This window comes from Suricata suricatta, chromosome 1, assembly GCF_006229205.1.
Source record: "Suricata suricatta isolate VVHF042 chromosome 1, meerkat_22Aug2017_6uvM2_HiC, whole genome shotgun sequence".
Taxonomy (NCBI): Eukaryota; Metazoa; Chordata; class Mammalia; order Carnivora; family Herpestidae; genus Suricata; species Suricata suricatta.
The window spans coordinates 31,061,153-31,085,266 of NC_043700.1; the positions used below are offsets into that span (position 1 = coordinate 31,061,153).

Here is a 24,114-nt window from a genome sequence, read left to right on the forward strand (position 1 = left end):
AAACCTGAGACTGTTCTGGAGCCAGTCCTAAACACACAAGAAACGTGAACTGATTAAGTTTCTAAGCACTCAGAAATCATTACAGGGAAAACCACTCTGGTTTCCTGAAGGATGGATTAGAAAAGAGTAGGCAGAAGAGAGAAAGAAAGGAAGGAGGTGAAGTAAAAACAAGGAGATAGAAGAACAAAGTGGCACCGGGGTGACTGAGTCGGTTAAGTGTCCGACTTTGGCTCAGGTCATGATCTCACAATCTGTGAGTTCAAGCCCCACTTCAGGCTTTGTGCTGACAGCTCAGAGCCTGGAGCCTGCTTCAGATTCTGTGTCTCCTCCTGTCTCTGCCCCTCTCCTGCTTGTTCTCTTCCTCAAAAATAAATAAACATTAAAAAAAATTTTAAAGAGGAGAAAAAAAGAGAGAGAGAGAAAGAAGAAAGAAGCACTGTGGTCCAGCTTTGGAAGGGCTTGAGCTGTCAGTAAGGATGTCTGATTGAAACTCTTGAGAAACACACATGTGGCTTCGAGTATTTGTGTCTCCCAGTAGGATCTCACCGCTGTCATGTCTTTTACCACCGTTAGACAAGAAACAGCTAAGAATATGTTAATTCCTCCGTGCACCCTCATTTCTATTGCATGGTTGGCCCTCAACAAATGTTTGTGGAATAAATGAAATTATTAGATTCTGAAGGTTTTAATTCCCTAGACAGATTGTTCTTGTAAAGTAAACACCACTTTGCTTATCTTCCTGAAGGAGTTGATTGACTTCTGGCTTTTAGATTAGACTGTCCCACCAAGTGCCAGGGTGTGCTCTCCATACAAGTCTCTCCCTTTTCTCTCATCACCCCCAGCCCCAAAGTCCCCATACTCATTTTTTTCAATTCTGTAATTCAGTATTTCCTTCTCATAAGTCAAATAGATTTGGCAGATATTCCTGGGAAATGCATTGAACTGTATCAAATGTTTAAATCTCAGTCTGAAGGCATATGCAGGGTCCTTTCCTAAAAACAGGGTTTGTATCTGAGAGAAGGGAGATGATGGGTGTGTGGGTAGCAGGCGGGTGGAAACATAGAAGATAGAAATACAAAAGAATTCGCACAACTGGTTCCCACTACTGTTTCAGCTCAGGATGTTCATGTCTGGGAATGTCCATTTCCAGCAGAAGTATTTTGCCCAGTCATCTTCCTGGCCTCTGCTCCTGCCTATTTTTAGTATCTGTGAAGCTAAAGGTGGCGTTGGCTCTACTTTGCCAACTCAGCAGCTGCACTCAGTACCCTGCCAGCCTATTTCTCTGTATATGCTCAGTTTCTAGGCAGGTGTGTTCTCCCCAGATACACCTTTTAAAATGATAGTGGCATCCATCAGTGGTGCCCGAGGAACTGGTGGGAAGCAGACAGAAGGCTAATTGGCCTCAATCCAAAGTTCTCTCCCTACTCCCGGGACCCTGGCTTGCTGCCTCTATGGTGTTGTGTCTTCTCTCTGCTCTGAGTGCAACGACCCCCTCCAAGGAACTTAACTGGGTAAAGGGGGGGGGGGGACATCAATGAGAACCTAGCTGCCGTTCCCTTTTCCTGTGTGACACAGGCAGACGCTGGAACTTTGGGGCTGTTGCTAGTCACCATGCGCATGGCTCTGGTGGCCAGAGCAGACCCCACACATGCCTCTGTCATTGAGACCATCATGACATTGGAACTAAGACCTAAGTCATACCCTGTTTCTCAATACCTCCTAGACCGCTGTGGTTCTTGAAAATGTCTTACGGTCCTCTAACCTTTCAGATACGGTTCTTTTGGATGGCTTTGCTCCCTTGTGAATTATTTGTATGTGTTTACTGCCCTAGGGCTAAACTCGTTCTGCTTGATTTCCTTGTTCACTCTTTAATTTGGAGGCGCCTTATTTTACAGTCTACTAACTTTGTTGAAAATAAATTCATTTTACTTGTGTGGTTAGTAGTACTCATTTGATAACATAAGTACTGTATTAGGCTGCAGTGAATGCATAGTAACCACCATGCAATTACCAGGTGAATAGATGATAGCTCTATTTTAGCCTCTCAACCCAATTCAGGGTGACAGAGCAATTACTTCTGGACCCATTATGTGTACTCACCCCATAATCTGTAAGGAGATGAATTACATAGTTAGCACTTGCCACCTTCTCTTTCCGCATACTTTCCAAGATTATGCCTCTTTTAGGGTTGTGTGGTCTTGGATAAATCTCATACTGAACTGCAGGAGCCATGAGGAATGTCTTCAGGAACGAACCACACCCAAAGTACAACTAGCAAACGAGTTGGGAAACAGCTACAACCTATCTTGGGGGTTGGGGAGACACCCACATTCTCAATTCAAACTAACGCTTTTATTTTTGCTTTGCCTATGCATTCAATAGGATGGAGTAGGAGAGGTATGGGAGAAACAGCATGTGCCCTTTTAGAGACCAGTCCTCTTTCGCAAAAATGTGTTAAGTCTAGCATTTAAATGTGCTAGAAAACATTGACCATGGACATCGGAGCACCTAGGACCAAAACCTCCATATCTCACAACAGAAATTCTCTCATGATGATTGTAAATATCCTAACCTGATGTTGTCGATGTTCTCTGAAACGGAATGATTTGTGCCAAAGCTAAACATGCCTATTTGTGAGCTCTGGTCTTCTCTCTCTTGACTCCTAGACTGTGTCTGACCTTCTCACCCTAGCCCACTCTCTGTGAATGCATGTGCCCCACGTCATATATAAGCAGAGCAGTTCACCCATATTTTGTCATTGTATGTGGAACTCATGTCCTCCCTCAAATAAAAGTAAGATGCAAAAAAAATACTTTGCAGGTAAATATGACTTCCTACACCAAGTAAATTAAGGATGTGTCTGTTTTTACTTGAAAAATATTACATTCTTTGCAAAATTGATTCTCTTTAAGATTTTATTATGTGGTAAGCTGCCTTAACGCAGTCAAGATATTTGACTAGCATCCCTCTGATTTATACAGGGTATTTTAGAAACATGATTATGTGTGAAAGAGAGTATAACTTATGGCTAGCTGCATATGTCATTTTCTCTGAACAGTAGCTCCAAAAATCCAATAGCATTTCATTTTGTATCCCAGGGTGGTTCTTTGGCTCTGTGCCCATGTTGGCCATTTAGGATTTCTCTTGTGTCTTTCAGGCATTGAGAATGCCAGCGACATTGCTTTGTACTCGGGCTTGGGCGCTGCTGTGGTGGCCGTTGCAGTCCTGGTCATTGGCGTCACCCTTTATAGACGGAGCCAGAGTGACTATGGCGTGGACGTCATTGACTCTTCTGCATTGACAGGTGGCTTCCAGACCTTCAACTTCAAAACAGTCCGTCAAGGTCAGCAGCGTAGGGCCCCCCAACACCTTGTCCTCAGGACCATAGAGCCTACATTCACACAGGGACCCCAGTGTTCTTCGGCCCTGCGTGAAGGTAGCTCTTGGCACTGGGAGCCGCTAACCTAGTTGTCTTCACACATTAGGAAGCCAGGCTTGGTCGGCTAGTCTGCCCAAGCCCTTGGCTACTATGAGGATCAATGGATCTCAGTTTACCATTAACAACATTGTTAATGAGGCACTTCCATCTTTGATATGTAGTAAATTTAGCAAGTTATTTTTATCTCAGATTATCCAACTTCCTAGTTTAATAAGCCTACTCTGAGGATGTTTAGTTAACTAAAACCCTGATTGGTCAATCCTGAAAACCGACTACTTTACCATAATCTCCCATCTACATGTATTATACTACGATTTACTAGGTAGAGTTATTTGGGTTACTTCTGTTTTATATAAGTTAAAAGGACTTTAGATAATCTATGATAGGTCAGTTAGCCGGGGGGGGGGAAGGGATGAAGTTCCCAGCCTTAATGACTCTCACTTGCTGCCCAGTCGAGGCAATCTTTTGTTGGAGGGAGAAGGAAATCTATCATGTCAAAGTTGGGCAGTACTCGTTTTCCAAACAGAGCCGTTTAATTCTCTTATAGGAACCAAATCTGTTTCTGATTGCAAGATGTAGGTGAGCCATGCATGTTTCAAGCTTAGAAAAAAATGAAACTATCTCCCTGCAGAAAGGGTGAAGTGTTCCACCTTGACCCGTACTGTCAATATTGTCACCTTTCTTTCTATTTATTGTGCATAAATAGCGCCAGTGGCCCTGGACAAGAAGTCTCGCTGCTTGGCCGTGATTGAGTAGCAAATGAGTTCTAAAGTGGAACCTGAGAATGCGAGAAACTGGGAGATAGTTGGCAGAGACAGAATGCTTTCTGCTTGACACTCACTTCTGGGCCCCCAGGTTTCAGGGCTGAGTCTGCTTGGCCTCAGAAAGGGACCCAGCCCCTTGACTTGAGTATGTAGCTTAGTATATATGATTTCATTAGAAATAAATCTGATGAAGAACTGATTCTTTTTTAATTTTTAATGTTTATTATTTGAGAGACATAGCCTAAGCGGAGGAGGGCCGGAGAGAGAGGGAGACACAGAATCCGAAGCAGGCATCAGGCTCTGAGCTGTGGGGCTCAAACTCATGAACCACGAGGTCATGACCTGAGCTAAAGTTGGACACTTAACCTACTGAGTCACACAGGCGCGCCAAGAACTGATTTTTATTCAAGAAACTAGACATCTCTCCATCAAATATCAGTGTCTTAGACAATAACATTTTAAAACAGAAGAACTACAATAGTGTGAGAGACGGAGGCTTTGAAGTCAGATAAATTGAATCCAGAGTTGCTAGTTAAGCAATTAACTAATGGTAAGTTAATTACAAAATGACCTAGTTAATTGATTATTCTGTCTCAATTTTCATAACTATAAAAAAATATAAATATAAAAAGCCTCAAAGGTTCTTATAAGGATTAAATTACCTGGAATAACAAGAATTATAAGCCCTTGGTTGATGGGAGGTGTTCAACAAATATAATGAATATTGGTCTGGAAGCTAGTGGTTTCCTCTTAGTTTGGCACAGGATGCCAGAGTGTTCCATAGAGCAGCAGGTGAGGGGGTGGTTCCCTCGCCTAAGCATTTGGAGAATGCTGACTTGCATAAGCTTAAACACATCTCCACAATGTGGGTCTCCTTAGAGCGTACATGTATTGTGACTCTCAAAAAGAATATGTAGCCTTTCCAAACTTCCTTTACCATTTTGTTTTAATTTTTAACCGAGAATATCCCAAAGCTAGAGATAAAAGCAAAAATCCTTTATTCAAATTCTACTCTATCCTACGTTCATTGTGATGCTACACCTCACGTTGATGCTCCAATGTTTTCCACACCCCCCCCATTGTTGTAGAGATATCCCTTTCTGGGCACATAGAACTGAAACCCCAGGAAGGTGAACAGACTTTCAAAAAAAGCCCATGGAGTTGGCCAGGAGGTGTTAAGAGGATTTCCAAAGCGAACTGTGGGGTAATCAGGTCATTGTCTCTGATCAACCAACGTTCTTCAACTCTGGCCTCTATCATCCGTACCTACTTTTATAATCAGGCATTTTCTCCTTAAGTTAGACTTCAGTGTAAGTCTAGGAAATATTTTTGCTGCCTGGCTTCCCTTCCCATAAGCTGGGAGGGCCTTTTAAGAAGTGGCCAAAAATTAAACCTCAGAAGGTGAAGGCTTAAGATAAAATAGCCATGAGACTCAGGGATGCGATTTTTTAGGTTTCAGTGGAAGGGCCTGAGACCTGAATTCTTTTCAGTTGCAACATGGCTCTTAAGTCCCATGTCTTGCCCGGGAAGACCATGATGAAGAATAAGGCTGCTGCCTGTAGGATTCAGTGCAGCCCCGTTAGAAAGCGCAGCTCCTGGATTGTGCCTGTGTCTTGGCACCAGGACCTCAAACGGGGGGAGGGGGAATGTATCATCAAGAAGCCTTTAGATCTACAAAGTCATTTCATCTCATTTTGAACCTTCTCTATAATTTTAGATTCTTGGAGAATTGGAATGAGAGGCTGGGAAAGTCAAGGTTACAGATTTCCTACTGACATTGCTACAAATTAGGAAGATGGAAAAACAATAGAGGCTAATACAGTATGGCCTGGAATTGCAACATTTTCAAAAATATCATTCTTTAAACATTTTGTCAGGCCCCCAAAGGAAAGTTGTTTAATATGGTTTGGGTTTCAATTTGAGAAGTCACATTGACGGACTGATGTGGGTGGGAGGTTTGGGACGGGGGTTATTTCGTTATTCACTAACAAATGAGGTTACTTCATCACAGGAAAATATCACAGCATTTCTTTTTAATATTTGGCCGAGAAAAAATCGGTGAGCCCCAGCAGATGAAAGTCCAATTTCTCATGTTTTTGTGAGGATGTTTTTCATTTGTTTTGAGACAGAAAGAAAGCCCTTGGAAGCTGTTCCACCACATAGAATCGGAGCCACACAGTCCCCATGTGGTGCCTTCTTGCCCTCTCCAGGTGACATATACTCAGACATGGAGTGATCTGATCCACATGGTCCTCTGACCCTTTTGCTCTGAGGACACATCATTTCCTCTCCCAGCTTTCCAAACTGCCCAGAATTTCACATGAGATGTGCTGTCACCAATGCCGCTCTGGTTATAAACAGCACTACCGAGTCACCATGTTGTGTCATCTCTTACCATTTAAAATGAACAGATGTTATTTTTGCTCCAAACTCTATTGCAAAACATCTTTCTTCCTTTTCTTTTTTTTTTTGAAGCTTCTCTCTGCCTGTTAAAATAATCACATAAACAAGAATACCTGAGTCCGTTGCCTGACCGAGTGCCAGAAATACTTGTTTTGAAAAGATGGCATACAAGGAACTCTGGAGAATGAGTGATTGTGGCCAGTGGCTTTCAGAGAACCCGCTGTGAGAGCCAGAGCTCCCCCTTCCAAGGCTCTGGTCACCACTGCCCGGCTTGGGAGAGCTGCCATAGACACTCAGGGTGGGCCTGCAGGGCAGTTGGCAAGCTCACAGGTGGTTGTGCAGTTAGTAGAGGCAGAAGTGAGGGGGTAACTGTGACACCTTTGCATTTCTCAGTGACGGATCAATTTCCTTTCACCAGGTAACCCCCTGCTCCTGAATTCCTCCATGCAACCAGACCTCACGGTCAGCCGGACATACAGTGGGCCCATCTGCCTACAGGACCCTCTGGACAAGGAACTCATGACAGAGTCCTCGCTCTTTAACCCTTTGTCCGACATCAAAGTCAAAGTTCAGAGCTCATTCATGGTTTCCCTGGGAGTATCCGAGAGAGCCGAGTACCGTGGCAAGAATCATTCCGGGACTTTTCCCCATGGAAACAACCGTAGCTTTAGTACAATGCATCCCAGGAATAAAACACCCTACATCCAAAATCTGTCATCACTTCCCACGAGGACAGAACTGAGGACAACTGGTGTCTTTGGCCACTTAGGAGGACGCTTAGTCATGCCAAATACAGGTGGGTGGTAAGTGTGCGTTTGTGTATTTTCAAGCGCTTGTTTAAACATTTTATATTTATGCAATTATGTCCCGTAAGTTTCATTTTTAAGATGTTTATCATCCTTGTGTCGCAGCTACAAACACTGTGATTCCAGAAGTCTTCTCAATTTACACAGCAAACCAGAACCAATGCTGAGATTAGATTTTGCAATCTTCACCTCAGCATGGATCGAATACTCTTATTTGATGCCCCGATAGAGCTGACGGCCATATTTGCTCAGAAGGTTTGGGTGGTCCCCAGAATTTAAGACCCTTTGAAATATATATCCTAGAATGTGATCAGGAAGCACTGAAAACATTCCTTGACAGGACTGAGAAATACCATGTTTTGTAGCCAAACGTGGTTTATACATTAGTAGATAATTTATCAAAAAGACCCTCTGAGTCTTGTCCATAGACCTTGCTGTGATGTTGCTTTATGCCAAGCATAAAGGTTCGTTGTGGAGTTGCTCTTTGAATGCAAACTTCATTTCCAGGGCTGTATCATGCCTACAAATCTTTCTCGATAATTTGTTTCCTCCTTTTGGTCAGAAGGGAGATTTTTCCTAATGCTTTGACAAGGCTACTGAAGGTGTACAGGCCAGTTCACTTTAGAATGACATCCTGTCTATGGATGAGTCTTCAGAGTGGCCATCTAAGACCTTCCTGGCTGGCAGAAGAGGGCAATATCTCCCCTGATTTCTACGCAACAAGAATTAGGTAATGCTATGAATCAAGGCTGTTGGCTGCTGAGAGGAAAAAGGACTCTGCATCTGTAAGTTTATAAAACCACCAGACAGCACTGAATCAGGACCATCGGGGCCTCGACAGACTTCTCCCTGAGGTCCAGCTGACCACCCTCTAATCAATCATCCTGTCCTCTGAAATCTGAAATCTGTAAGAAGACGAGTCTGAAGCCACCATTCCAGCTAACTGATGCAACAGTCACTTAGTGATTTGACACTTAGATTGATAAATGTCTTGATCTCCTAGATCAGTGGCTTCCTTAAAAATAGCCCTCAAATGCAGCCCTACTTATGATTTTGTTTTCTAAACTTTCAGTTCCTGAAATAGTCTTTGGTCAATGTTTTAAAACGTAGTAAGAATCACCATTTAAATATGGAGAATGGTTATGTCATTGTGTGATGTAATCTTCCCCGGTCATAACTGGCAGTCAGGAGACTCAATGTGGAATGAGTCAGTCAGCCATACTTACTGAATACGCTTCATGTAGGAATCTATAAACTGGAAGTGTGGGTTCTGGAGAAAGAAAATAATGCAAACCCCTCCCAAAGGATAGGAAATAGTCATCATGATCATAGAAAGTTGCATTTTGTCTTATCTTTACTTCCTAACCCAGTAGGTGGCACTTCGGAGGCTCTAGGTAGTAAATGGTTGAATCAGTTGGTCTACACACCTCCCTCCTCTCTCTTCCAGTCCTTGTGTTTGCTTACACACATGTGGAGATCTTACATGCGTATTAAGATCAACCCATTCATTGCTCTATTTGTTTAATGTTTATCAAAGAAAGTGAGATAAAATCACAGAACAGATTTTTTTTCTTCCCCTTTGACTCGAGAAGCACTTGTGTTGAAAACTGAAAGGTCTTTAAAAAAAAAAAAAAGAAAATGCTGACATTTATTTTGAGGGTGAGAGCAGGGAAGGGGTGAGAGAGGAGGTGAGAGAGAATCCCAGTTAGGCTCCACGCTGTCAGCACAGTGCCTGATGTGGGGCTCAAACCCATGAACTGTGAGATCATGACCCGAACTGAAACCAAGAGTCTGTCGCTTAGTTGACTGAGCCCTCCCTCCCAGATATCCCAGATACTAAAAGTTCTGATAGCACTTCACATTTCCTCCATGAAGAGGCATTTTCAGAGCTTCTAACAGGAACCCTGGACAAGATTGAAGCTGTTCACTGGGAATGAGTTTGAGAAAAAATAAGTTTCAGGAATTGAAACATATGTTGTTATTTGCAGAACATAAATGCAAAATATGCCCTAGGGGACTAAAGTGTAAAGAAGCAAGCCACAGCAATTAAATTGTTCTAATGCTATCCATCCCGAATTATTGTATGGTGCCTGGCAATGATTTTTCGAAAAGGTTGGGATGGTCCCCTCGGTGTAGAAATCATTTATTATGCAGAATACGAAACGAGAAACTCAGACAGGTGGTTCTGTTGTCATATCAAAGAAAACGCTGTCAGGGTAGCAGGTGGAGTTGGGAGGAGACTATATTTCTTAAATCAGAGATAACTGGTGAGTGACATTGAAAATGGACACTCTGTGGGGCAGTTGGGAGGCACAGTCAGGCGTCCCAAGTCTTGACCTCAGCTCACATCATAATCTCACGGTTGTGAGCTCAAGCCCCTCCTTGCGCTCTGCACTGACAGCACGGAGCCTGCTGAGGATTTTCTCTCTCCCTCTCTCTCTGCTCCACCCCGACTCATGCTTTCTCTCTCTCTCTCTCAACAAGAAGTAAACTTGAAAACAGACACTTCTTTAGGGGACCACAGGGAATCATAAAGATTCCCCACCATGCCATTCCTTTTTCATAAGATATCCACCCACCACAACCTTGCCTTTATATATGACTGTCTTCCATCTCCATTTGCAGTTTGCATGTTTAGGTAGGCGAAGTATGTTTGAAAGGTAATCATTCAATTTCTGATTGAAGGATAGATGAAATAGTTTAAAGTGCTATTGACCTGTAGACTCAGATTGTATTTAGGGGTATTATGAATAATGTTTCAATCTGAACACTTGAAAGGAATGAGATACGATCTGTTCTACCCTTTCTCAATGGTCCACACACCTATTTATTCTGATTTGATCTGGGAGTTGACCATCAGGCACTGATGATCTCAAAAAAAGACTATGTCTCAGAATCTGGCTTTTAAAAAAAGTGTTTTTTTTTTCTTTAAGAGAGAGCATGAGCCGGGGAGTGGCACACAGAGAGGCTAGAGAGAGAATCCCACACTGGCTCCGTGTGCTCAGCGAAGAGCCCCCCTACAGGGCTCACTCTCATGAACCGAGGATGACCTGAGCCGATAACAAGAGTTGGGTGCCCAGCCAACTGAGCCTCCCAAGCACCTCCTGGCTTTAAAAAAAAAATAAAAAATTCTGGATCCTCATCCTTCATATATTTAGGATTTGTCTTTTGAATGTCTACTGTGTGCCAGGCAGCGCCGGACATGTTATTGATGTCATAAGCCATCATTGCTTTATTATTTTAAATGCACAATAGGATTTATTTGAAAGTTTGGAAAAGGCAAATTCATCAGCGTTTTGGAAAACACAGTGATTATTTGGGTTGGCCATCGAAGAACTGACTATGTAGAGGGCACAAGGCAACTCTGGAGAGATGGCAGTGTTCTGTATCTTGATTGTGGTGGTGATTACATGACAATATACATGTCAGAAACTCATCAATTTATACTCTTAAAATGGGTACAATTTATTGCATGTGAATTGTACCTTAATAAAGTAAAAACCGGGGCACCTGGGTGGCTCCGTCGGCTAAGTGTCTGACTTCGGCTCAGGTCATGATTTTACAGTTTGTGAGTTTGAGCCCCGTGCTGACAGCTCAGAGTCTGGAACCTGCTTCAGATGTGTGTCTCCCTGTCTCTCTGCCCCTCCCCAGCTTGTGCTCTCTCTCTCTCTCTCAGAAATAAACAAACATTAAAATTTTTTTTACTATAAACTAAAAAACAGGACAAGAAAACTGAGAGCACAGTAATCTTTTGGGTTAACTGGCTCAGATGGCCTCATTGCTTGATGATAGCCACCCGTGCCTCTGTCCCTATAGAATAAGGGCTGAATGTCTCTATTGCCATAAGGGCCTAGATCACCTAAAAGAGAGGCACCAGAGAAAAAGCACTGTGTCAGAGTGAGAGAGACTACAGAATGTCTAGGGTGTATATTCAGATCAATATCCACACATACTGCATATCCTGTGTATTACCTCTTCTGCTCAGAAGAGAAGGATATGCTGGAGTCCACTTCATTTAGCAACTGCGTTTTAAAAAAGGATGGGAAATAAAAGGAGGAGCCTGATCAGAGGCCCCTCAGTATGGCAGTTACAGTTCTATGGACATTAAAGCCCAGCATATAAATGGATACTCTTGCTGAATAGCTGTAAGCAAGATTTAAATATGCCTCATTCTTAGTGCCAGCGAAAGATACTGATGATAACTAGCATGTTACTGAATAATGCTCATAAATGTGCATCACAAATAACTTGTTTTGCAATGAGTCTTGCATTCCTTGATTCTCCAGCGGCTGACAGGCACACAGAAGGCTATCAGGAAAGACTGCCGTCTCTGGATGTAAATTACCATCAGCAACCTGAAAGCTTTCTGTGCAATTACATTACCTCTAATGAAGGGCAGGAAAGTGAGGCTGCATTATTGAAAGAATAGGAGGCTGCCCTGAGATTTTATTTTGTGATCTTATTGTGCCCCTATTTCATTTCTTTGTATAAGCAAGAAGCTACGTTAAAGGGAATCTCTGGGACTCTTGGGACTTCACTCTATTGACCAAAGTGAAATATTGACTTTGCAGGAAGCAAATGGAAAGAGGGGACGTTGCAAACATAGTGTGATGTGCCTTCTTGGGCCTGGGTTAGAAAACCTTCCAGAAGTTAGGCTACTGAGTCTTTTCTGATCTGATGCCAACATGAATATGGTTACATCACCTTTTAACAGGTTGTGTTTTTTAGCTTCCATTTGCAAATATAGGATCAAATACCAGCTATACAAAAACCTACAAGGTCCCTAAGTTTATCCATGCATTTTCCTGCAGTTTTCTTGACAAAAAGCATTACTCCATTGATCGCCTCTTTAAACTTACTGTAAGATGCGTAATTCTCAGTTGCATACCAAGCCTTAGCAAAGCATCAGATGGCTTGCCCATCATCTCAGACCCCTTTTTAGGAAATGACCAGATAGAGAGAAGACACAGCAATATATTTGTAAATTTTGCAGCTGATAAACTCTGACATTCCCAGATATCTTTGCCAGTGCCTAGTCTCTGGACACCCAATCTTTTAAGAGAATTTTTAAAAATGCAAGGAAGACCCTAACTAAAAAGCTAACTTGACTATGCCAACAAATCACAGGTTCCTCTTTTACGTCACTGTTGGGAAACCATGTTTTCTCCATTATTATCTTGGACTCTATAAACTCCCCAGGGATGATCGGGATTTCATAAATGGCTGTGAGATTTGTGTGCTGTGTGTATGTGTGAGCACCTCACGGTGCTCAGCCGACTGCTTCAAGATAACTGGAAACTCTATGAATAACCTCTTGGCTTTTTCCATTTTAGGGGTGAGTTTACTCATACCACACGGCGCCATTCCAGAAGAGAACTCTTGGGAGATTTATATGTCCATCAACCAAGGTGAACCCAGGTGAGAGACTGAGAAGGGTGGCATGTTCATGACATCCTGAATCTGGATGGCGCTGCCGCGGAGAATTTCAAGTTTGTTAAGATAATCTGACACGGAGCTGAGTAGCTAAGCTTTGTGAGTTACTGGACCATATGGAAGGGGAAACCAGTTGCAAAACTATTGGCTAAAATAAAAACACACATTGCTAATTCCACAGTTTGGGGTAATTAATCTAGCTTAAGGACATCTAGATCACAGATGCCAAGTAGAAAACAGTGGGCAAGTCAGTAGCAGAGTCTGTCCATAAACACTGACCGCCTTGCATTGTATTCCTCTCAAAAGGGGAAAAAAAAATCCCAAGAGGCACTCTTTGGTGGCAGACGTTATGCACTTGCTGAGAATGAATGACCTGTGACCCCTTCGGGTCAGCAGAAGACCTGCTCCAGGCTGAGAGAGGATTTCTCCCCTAATTCTCCTCCATGTAAAAATACCATCTCTGTGGCAAGAGCGTTCAGATCTGAAAGATTTCAGCAGCATTAAATTCAATTACATGAACAAATACAAATCTTGTCGCAGTCTTTTAATGAAAGTAGTTGCTTGTTTTCTTAGCACAAGTATAATATTTGTGGCAATGTCACTTTCCTCCACACAAGATAAACCTCACTCCTCTTTAAAAGCAATTTCTTTCATAAACTCGATATATACCTCTGGCATTTTCAGTCTTAACATCTTGATTATTTTAGACTAGATTTTTTTGTTGTTGTGAGCAAAGAACACATGAAGGAAAAACACTGGAAGGAAAAACAGCCAGAGAAACAGATGGTTTGAACAGATTCTGATAGCTGTCTCTATAAAAGGATTTGTTGGTGCCCAGTGGTTTTAACTTTCTGCTCCAGAAAGCTTGGGCGGAATGGAAGAAAAGGTTCTGCTAGCTGGCTATTGGCAAGGCCCTCAAGAGGGTTTGAGAAAAGGCCTCACTACTGCCTCAGTCCCATAGAACTCGATCCCTTACCTGCACACTTGAAGGCATGCTGTTGTCTAAACACCTACACGTGCACACAGGGGCAACCAAGGCGGAGAAAGAGTTGGAGAGTTTATTGAGAATCTCAGGTAAGCAGATCTAAAAGTGGGAGTTTCCTGGATAAGAATCACTTTTTTATCCCTTCGGTTGATTTATATAAGAAATCCTACTGGTTTAAAAGCTTAGGTCAGGGTTTCCTTTATATATGCTGTTGATCCTGCAAAAATCAAGTATGAGGCAGAATCTAGTCAGCCTGCCTGAATCATAGCCTTACACAAACCTTCCCCTCCACATCCTGTTCCTTTCCTTACAGTCCATCCACTGAGTCTACGTTCACATCTGTCCTCCCAAACCCAGTGTCTTCCGCCTCATGATGTGAGAAGCGACCTTTCAAAAGCAATCGTGGTCTCTAGAAGCTGCTGCTTAGGAGGTCAGGCTAGAATGTGCCAAGGACTTAGGTGGGAAATATCACTGGAGACCTCCTGCAATTATAAAATAAGGAAAAATACATTAAAAATACACCAGACCCCACAGACCTTGAAAGACAGGTTTGGCCTGATGTGGCCACCTCCTGGACCACCCGTAGTTTTGTTAACATAACCAGTTTGGATTCTCCATCTGGATCTAAGGTGTGAGTCTATTACTTCTGTCTAGGAAAACAGTTCATCCAAGACATCAGATCTAGGAGGTGTGCGTTTTTCTATTAAACTAAGGATAAAAGGCAATTGTAAGAAGCACACATTCCTTTTCATGTTGCTAAAACTTTCCCAGATGTTCCTGTCTCTTAAGAAAATGACCAGTCCCTAGGCTACTGCTCATTTAGCTACCTTGGCAATGCTCCCTTTTGAGAAGCTCCAAACAACTTACAAAAAAAAAAAAAATAGTAATAAAACCACTGGAAACAGCAAATGCCTTTTTACAACTTTTCTTAAGCTTGGTGAATTTTTTCCATCCCTACCAAGAGGCTGCTCGGATCTTAAGTTCTTCAACTTTTAATCCTGTGATTCATCAGAAGGCCACTTTGTAATGTCACAGAAAAACTCATTTTCATCTTATGCTGCCTTTCTGTCATTCTGAACGTGTGCTCAGAGTAAGGTCTGTTTTTCTCAAAGTCCGTAGGCCTGGAACAGCCCAGCTTTGTCTCCTTAACCCCTGACTTTCCATCACTTGCACACACAGAATTGCATTCAAGTCTCCCAAACTCTACACCATATTTAAAGTCCATTCCATTTTCCTATTGAGGATATATGTCTGCTGCTTTTCTTTGAGTTACAACCCAAGGGATAGCAGGCTGATGACTTAGTGGAACTGTCACTGATATCATTGATCGAGAGACTCAGTACCAGATTCCCAGAGATAGGGCTGTGTGGAATGAACCACAGACTTCAAATGACCTCCTGTATTCAAATAGGCTCCAATGGTTAGATTTTGAAATTTGGGTAGGTTTTAAGTAAGGTGGTTCACTGTATGAACTGAATGTACCCTGTCTCTCTTGGGAGGTCCTACTTCTATTGCTGGGAAGCCTCTAAGAGGACACTCTGTACTTTCTGATAAAGGGAATGATGTCACTCTTCTCAATGCCCCTGCTCTGTCTATACTTTCAAACTTGAACAATCATTTTAATGAATCTTTTCCAACCTCCTGCAGCAATCTGGACCTTTGGTTGCTCATAATGCTTAGGAAATTAACTGCCGACTTTTTGTACATATATACGTATTAAATGGTTTGCTGGCCAAAGACTTTGCATTCCTGGAAAAGTAATAATTACCTCTGGTTCAATGGAACTGGCAAAGTTCTCGCCCATGCATTGACTCATTTGGTCTTTACTGTAATGTTCAAAAGAAGAGGACTTTGTACCAAATTTAGAGAAGAGGGGAAAAAAATTTTTAAATGAAGGTTCTAAGAAGCAGGGCAGCTTTCCAAGGGCATGTTACCTCACCAGCTGAGCTGGGATTGAACCTCCAGATATCAGACCACAATTCCAGTGCTTATAAACTAAAGGATGCCTTCTCTTCCTGATGTGTGAGACTATACAGAAACAGCTTTCTGACTCTGCACTACAACTCTTGGCCCCTGTTAAGAGGCATCCTCTGGAATTGGTCAGTTTGAGTGTGGAAAATTAAGAAAGGCAGGATCACATTGACCTTTCCTTACAAGGACATCAGATAAATTGCTTTGTTGCATTATAGAATTGAACGAACAGAGACTGGAAACAAGTCCCACTCAATTGCTGAATCTTAGCAGACACAATGTTAGGAAACACCTGAGCTCACTGGCTAGGCATGTGAGCTAAGGCATCTGAGGCCCTGGGTTCGGATCTAAGTTTCACTATTATCCATGTGACCTTAGGCAAGTTCATAAAACTCTTTGTAACTCAGATGTGTCCTCGTCTGAAAAACAGTTGGTCTCTGTCTTATAGGGACAGTGACACTCCTTCTGAGAATGATCAGTGCTGGTTTCCTGTCCTCCAAAGGAGGCCAATAGTAAAGGAGGTTAAGTCCAGTATTGAGCTCGCCACTTAAATACCCTTGAAGACATGTCTCTCTTCCCAAACTTCAATTTGAAAGCATTTGGGCTTGTTGTTGTGGTTACATTTCTACAGGGGCTTTCTGGGGGACATTTTTTTCATCCTCTATAACCAGTTTTTGATAATTTTTTATAAAGTGTAGGTGTTCCAGGAGTACTTGGTTGAGCATTCAACTCTTGACTTTGGCTCAGGTCATGATCTCATGGTTCGAGGTATCAAGCCCCACGTGGGGCTCTTTGCTGATAGAATGGAGCCTGCTTGGGATTCTGTCTCTCTCTCTCTGCCTCCTTCCACTTATGAGTACACTCATTCTCTCTCAAAATTAAAAAATAAACTTTAAAAAATGAAGGTATCTCAACAATGGAATCAAAAGTGTCATTTCAGAGACTCCCCCCACATATATTACAGTAAGAAAATGATGTTGATGCGGCACAGCCTTCCCTCTGCCCCTCTCCCAGCGCCTGCACCCCTCCCCACCCCATAGTCAGAGAGTAGAGAACTGGACCAGAAAATTATATGGAGCTTTCTTCCAAGAAGCAATAAAATGAAATCAAAAGCAAACACTCATTTCTTTTTCCAATTACACTGTCATATGGATATTCCTGACCAAATGCTCAAACTGGAATTGGAAATATAAGTAATCTTACTTAAGAATTTACAAAAGGACGTATATTTTGGCATTTGAGCTCATCCCAGATAGAATATTTCCACAATTTGTTGTTGTTGTTGTTGTTGTTGTTGTTGTTGTTGTTTGCTTTGCTATCGTGTGGTATGGCCCAGTGGGTACTTGTTGGGGTAAAGATCAGAAAGTGGACACAGCGGTGGAATGACACATTACCTATTTTTAGGGTGCCTCGATGGTGCAATGGCTTTAATAGCAAAGTATGAGGTAAGATCAAATACAAGACTAGGAGGACAAGAAAAGTCACCCTGGGAAATGAAGAGAACTTCTTTCCCTAGTAATGGCTCACAATTAAACACTGCGGTGGAGGCTGCTCCTGAGGAATGGCTTCCGGTAGCTTTGCCTCCCTGATAGCAGGGCAGCGTGCACACAAACACACACACGTGTGCCCTCCCTCATCATGCCTGACAGGATGTCAGCGCTCAGAAACACCTGTAGCCTGTTTGACCTTATTTCTAGAAGAGTATAAAGAAAACCTGGATATGTATGGCCATAGTTGCAATATTGAAATTTTAAAGAAATGAATCTGTAGATCAGTGTTTGTGTTAAAGCAGACATTCGAGACCATTCTAAAAGCTCTCCTCACAGTAATGTAGGAAACCCCATTTGCTTTTCCCAGGGCTCCCCAGTGCTCTGATTTCTCACAGGGTAAGAAACCCCTGCCTCCAGGCTCCTGCAATTAGTGCAGGGTGTCCCCGGAACAAGGGCTTTGGCTTTACCCTGACTGACACCAGGTGACTGTCAGGACCTTGCCCCAGGGGACAAAACCTGGCTAAAAACTTCTGGTTGGATTTGCACCTCTATTCGCCTTCTCCAGCTTGGGGGACTTTCTCACTAGGTTCTGTCTCAAACCATCCCCCAGCTCAAGCGAAAAACACTGCACCTTCTCACTGCAAGAAAAGTTGGGGACTTCTGGAAGTTTTCACAATTAATATTAGCGCTTAGTTTAGTCGATGACTATTAAGCCCCCAGTGTTCTAGCACAATGGGGCAGGAGAAGATGCGATCCCTTCTCTGAGGAGTCTAGTTCAGCCAAGGTGGACAGTTGTGGAGGACGAAGGTGGTGTGTATGTAGCAGAATGGTGTTTGGGAGTGCAGTGGACTTTTTCTGCATTCCTAAAATTGGCAAAAGTTAGAGCTGATTTATAAAAAGAGGGAAAGAAGTGCCCCCAACATTCTAATTTCAGAGCTATTCCAGCTATAATGCCAAAAGCTAATTTTCCCACTTCCCTGTGGAACCTTCTGAGAAGCATCGTTGCATCAGCATAGATACCACTGCTCCCTGACCCACTCGCACACCATGTCCTCTCTCTCTCTATTGATAGGAGAATGGGAATGTCACATTTTGCAGGAGTACAGGTATCAAAAATGGCTGCCCCCACTACCCCCAAAGTCAAGGGGAGTAGTCCCAAGAAAATTAGTCCCCAAATTTGGGACATCTGCAGGACTACTGGACACTAATACTTGATTTCCTCACTGTTTATAAGTTTGCTGACTTGTTCCGTGCCACTAAAGCTAAGGAGAGAGGGGCATTATTCCCAGGTTGCCACATTCCCAAGGGGAAGAGAGGACTAACCCTAGCCAGTCAGGGTAAGTGAGATTGAAAACAGGTTTGCCAGAGGCCACTTGAGTGTGAGGCAAAGAAGTCAGAGAGCCAGGTCAAGATGCTGCCAGATTGGGGGGGGGGGGCAGTTGGAAGAAGTAACTGAAACCCACAAGGAACTGCAGATAGATAATGGCAACTGTTTGCAATCCCATCCCCTGCACCCTGTCAGGGAGCTCATCTGGAGTACAGATAGTCACCACCTACCTGTTGTGAAGCCATTAAGGATTATCTTAAGTCATCCAAGAAAATAGTACCACCTTGTCACAGGTAGTTATGTAAAGAGATGGTATGTGTTTCCCTATCCCTCCTTTCTACCACAATGCCGTAGGGATAAGCTCACGGCGGAGAGAACATGGAGGGAGCAGACATCCAGCTCCCTCACTCCAGACCCAGCTCTAGAGCCCTGGGTATGTGCATGTGCATGAGTGTGTACATACATGTGTCTGTGTGCATGGGTCCTGGGGAGTGTGGGGTGAAGTTTGAATCCAATATAAGATTAACTTTTTAAAATGGTTTCTGGGTCTCATCTGTTCAGTAAAAAAACAAAATATTTTAATAGTTACAGAACCAAAATGAGAAGTCTTCAAGAGTCCCTGCTGCCATGAGCATTTCCACTAAGCATACTTGTTAGCAACCCCTTGAATGACCCAGGTTTGAACTGTGTGGGTCTACTTATATGCTGGCTTTATTCTATAAATACAGTACAGTACTATAAATGTATTTTCTCTTATGATTTTCATAACATTTTCTCCAGCTTACTTTATGGTAAGAATACAGTATATAATACATGTAACATACAAAATACATATGAATCGGCTACTTATGTCATTGGTAAGGCTTCCGGTCAATAGTAGGCTATTAAGTTTGGGGGGAGTCAAACTTCCACAGAGACTTTCAACTGTGTGAGGGTTGACCTCCCTAATCTATCCATTGTCCAAGGGTCAACTTGTACTAGGAAAACTAGAGCCCCCTAATTCCATAATAGATGAAGCCCCCAAAGCAAACCCAGTTAATCAAATCACTGGTGATATTGCAATGTGATACCTGTGGTGACAAAGATAAACAAATGGTAACCAGGAGGCAAGGAACAGACCCTGCCCAGGGAAGGTTTCCAAGAGGAAGTAACAATTGACTTAAAAACTGAAAGTGAGTAAAAGACATCCCAGTCAAAGGGATTAGAATGTGCAGAGACTCTAGCATCGTATATTTTGGAACTAAGCAAATCTCAACAAAATATGAAAGGAAGAGTAATAAAACTAGACCATATAGAGGGTTATTTGCTGCTTAGGGGAAATTGACGCTTACTGGCACATAGGTGTTGAGGCTTAAGCTTCAGGAAGCTTGCTCTTATTTACATTTCATGTACATTATCTTCTGCTTTATCTCCACTACCACTCCTCAAGTTCAAGTCTTCCTTATATCAGTACTCTCCATGCAAGCACAGTGAAAATAGGCCTCATTTTGCCTGCACAGTTATTAATAATGCCCTTCTTCATCCTCAAAAGTATCTGAGTTTGGCCAATAAGTTATAGTCACTCTACTTTTGAGTGTCCTTGCCTTTGTCATGCACAAGAGATTTTGGAAGGGGAGTGGTATTAATATGAAAGAAATAATTCCCAGAATTCTGCCTTGGAAACTGATGGTTAACTAGTATCGAGAGATTTGCCAGCTGAAGGTCACCGGAGAGATTGTGATAATAGTTACACCAGGAGCTACTTTGGATTTCTTTCCAGGGAGTAAACACAGCCCTTGGTTGTACAAGAAGGGGGTAGAAAGGAAATTGATTGAAGAATAAATCAACAAAGGGCAAAAATAATATTTATATCCAAGAAAAAAGACAGTTGCTGAACGGAAAAGTCCCATGTGGGGCTCTGGGCCAGAACGTGTGGCAGCAATACAGTGACAGCAAAATCATGATAGCGGGCATGGACTATGCCTGCCTGCTGTGTGCAAGGCAGTGTTCTGCTGGCCTTTGTTTTCTTTGCCCCCCCTAGCTGGGTAAGAATCTGCCAATCCTGGAGTCCATTGAAGTGAACTGGTAACATACATAACTTGTCAGAAAAGTAGTGCAGACTCAGTCACTGGTATCACCAGAGAGATCAAGACTGCTCCGAAATGAGATGATAGAGGAGAGTGAGAACACAGGGATTCACAAGGCCTACGTTCCAACTCCCCCGCCTACAGTCTGCATGGCTGTGAGCAAGTCATTTTCTTTCTCTGGGCCTCAATGTTATAATCTAGAGATCTTGCTATTAGCCGTGTTCCAGGATTTTGGTGAGGGACAATAAAGTGATGTCATATATGAGAAGTCCCACGTGAAGTATAAAGTGCCCTACACGTGCTACATTTTGATACTATTTTCTTTCACCTACCCTTATTTCCTTAAATGTTTATTTATTTATTTATTTTGAGAGAAAGAGAGGGAGAGAATCCCCAGCAGGCTCCACAATGCTAGTGCAGAGCCTGACATGGGGATCAGTCCTACCAACTGCAAGATCATGACCTGAGCCGAAATCAAGAGTCAGATGCCTAACCAACTGAGCCACCCAGGCACCGCTAGCTTTATTTTTTTTAATTAAATAGATAACAAGTTCTCTAGCATCCATTAGCTTTGCTTTAGTCTGTCCCAATGATAATGGATTTTCCCCTTTTGACTGCTACCACATTTCTAGACTCAAGAAAGATTTATTCAGTGAAGCAAACATATTAACTGCTCACTCTAAAACCGGAGCCTTATGAAGATACAAAGGACTCTGCATCAATTACTTTGAGTCTACTTCTATATCTCATAACATTGTGGCCTATGACTTCTACCTTAGATGTGTATTATATGGGTCCAAACATTGGACTCCAGTGGGCTGGTGTTCATATTAGGAGATCAGTGACCAGTCAAGCTGGACAGGAGGCTTATGCCACATTGAATGAGCTTTGTCAGGCTTTTCTTGCTAGATGGTGATGGATAGAAGGGAACAAATTGTTTCTGTCACCGTTTGTGTTCAATGCTCAGGCATAGACTGGAATCCTGCTTGTTGCTTTGAGTGAGTTTTAGACATTTTTATTAGAAGACTCAGAATGGCAACCATCTATCCCGTGAAGGGAATTTGGCAGTAATGAGCTCTCTGTCAGGCAGAGGGAGCTGCTGAGGAGGGAAGTCTTTTTAAGTAACAAGCAAAGGTGTTCTTAGCGCTAGTCAATGGGAGCAAATTGCTGCCATTTGGGAAACAGTCATTCTTTCAGGCTACCAGCACCATGTACTGTGGTCAAAGGGGCAGTTAATCAAATGATACCTTAATGGCCTAGGAGGGTTAATGCACCTTTAGCTGAAGACCCTGCTCTTGACTGCAGTGAAATTACAATGGCTTTTTCTTCACAAAGTCATTTAGGTTAGAATATCATGCCATTACCCCCAAAACCAGAGGAGGGGAAGAGAACAGAAAAAGAGAGAAGAGGGAGGAGAATTCTCACATTGTCATTTTATGATCTGCTTTTGGGAGAGAATTTCCCCCATAAAATGCACTTTACCACTCCTTCCACCTCACGCCCCCTTGGTTCACAAACAAATATGCATAAATAAAAATTGCCATCACTTTAATCAAGGTATATTTGAAGCCCCTGTGAGCTCACAATGTGAAGTGATTAGAATGGTCCCGAGAAGTCTTTAATTAAAGATGCCATTGACAAGATAACAATGGTTTGTGAATGTTGTTAATAGACCTGAATGGAAGGTGGACCTTAATTCAATAAGAGGAAAGTCATCGGTTCATGAGTTTGATTGCACATTGTAAAGAACACCACATACTGTAATTATTTTTATTTGTATGTGCCATCTTTTTTATTGCTGATGCTGGAAGTAGAAATAACCTGTCCTATTAGGATATTTAATTTATAACATCCTTTCCACTTCACTTAGTTAGAGCCTAATAAAAATGCTGGGAGAATGAACCAGCCCATGCTGAGGCTGCCCTCTGTGCTTTATAAGACAATCCACACATCCCTTTTTAAAAAACCTGGATGACCAAGCTTCTAAGTCCCTTGGTTCTAATCTGAGACAAACTAGTAGTAACTTCCTAGGACTCCATAAAGCTGTAGGCAGACATGGAGCCTCATTCTGGGAATGAGGATGGTCATGCTGGCAACTGACACAGTGGAGATAACCCAACGGTCATCTGATACCTTGGTCCAGTGTGTGGTGTCTTGGAGACCACAGGGGACCAGGAAGCAGAAGCAGAGGAATCTCTAGGTTCTGACTTTAAAGTGAACAAGCCACAAAAAGTCAGGTAGCCGACCAAAGAATGCTCCCCCTACCCACCCAAAGATGTCCACATTCTAATCTCTGGAACCTGTGAATGCTATCCTCCATGGGAAAAGGGACTTTATGGGTGTAATTAAGATTAAGGACCTTGAAAAGGAGAAATTACCATGGATTGTGCAGGTGGGCTCATGGAAGGGTCCTTATAAGAGGAAGGCGGGAGTATCAGAGACAGGTAAGAAATGTGTAGTGGCAGGTGGAACAGGGGTCTCCAGCTAAAGAATGTGAGTGGTCTCTAGAAGCTGGAAGGGACAAGGAAATGGATTCCTCTCTAGCACCTCCAAAAGGAACACAACCTCTCTGACACCTTCATTTTAGCTCAGTGACACTTCCAACTTACAGAAGCGTATGATAAAACATCTGTGCTGTTTTTAAGCCAGTAAGTCTGTGGTACAGCAACAGTGGGAAACTACCACAAGCTTCTGTTGCAACCAGGGTACTTCAGTGCCCTGCTTTCCTAAGGCTCAGTGCCTATGAATACACCCTCCTAATTCTTATGCCAATGTATTACCTTAGAAATGACAGTTTGGGGGGATGTGTCCCTAGGAACACCTGTTCCTTCCACTGCCTGCCTCTGCACATAACCTTCAACCGCCACCACTAACGGATGGGAGAGGCTAGCCCCGCTCTGTCTCAAGTGAGGTATGACTTTGGCCATGTCAGTCCACCTCATGCTATGCCCTGTGTTTCCTCATCTACACAACAATGGTATGGGGGCTGATAACTCATAGGTCCTTTCCCAGTCTCAAAGAAAATGATCCTAGAAATAGGACTCGGGATTTAGTCTGGAGGAGTCTGATTCCCCCATTCAAAATGTAAATGAACAGAAAGCCTAGTAGGTATAAGACTGTCCTAGCATGTGCTGCATAGATCCACACATCCTTATTGCCTGTCTATCACTATAAAGTGTTTCAAGGAGCTGTCATTCCACTTCTCCTGGTAAACAAGCTGAACACAACCCTGACACTGCATGAAAGATGAGCCTTAAATTGTATCTAGGAACGGGTGGTTTACACAGGATTTGTGATTCCTTTAGGATATTAATTGGTAAACACCTATGCATGTGTATGTAAACTAAAGCCATTTAACATATGCAAACAGTTTAATCTCTCAGTGTGGTATTGCTCACACCGCAGCAAAATCACATACACACTCTGGTGC

At 42.7% G+C, this 24,114-nt stretch overlaps 1 protein-coding gene across 1 annotated transcript in view; it reads left to right on the plus strand.

Moving 5' to 3' along the window:
- UNC5D (unc-5 netrin receptor D) overlaps nt 1-24,114 on the plus strand; it is a 443,483-nt gene that overhangs the window by 354,413 nt on the left and 64,956 nt on the right. Inside the window, exons 9-11 of the mRNA XM_029950188.1 lie at nt 3,158-3,343; nt 7,025-7,402; nt 12,746-12,830. Of these exons, the coding sequence (XP_029806048.1) occupies nt 3,158-3,343; nt 7,025-7,402; nt 12,746-12,830 (649 nt within the window). The remainder of the gene's footprint in view (nt 1-3,157; nt 3,344-7,024; nt 7,403-12,745; nt 12,831-24,114) is intronic.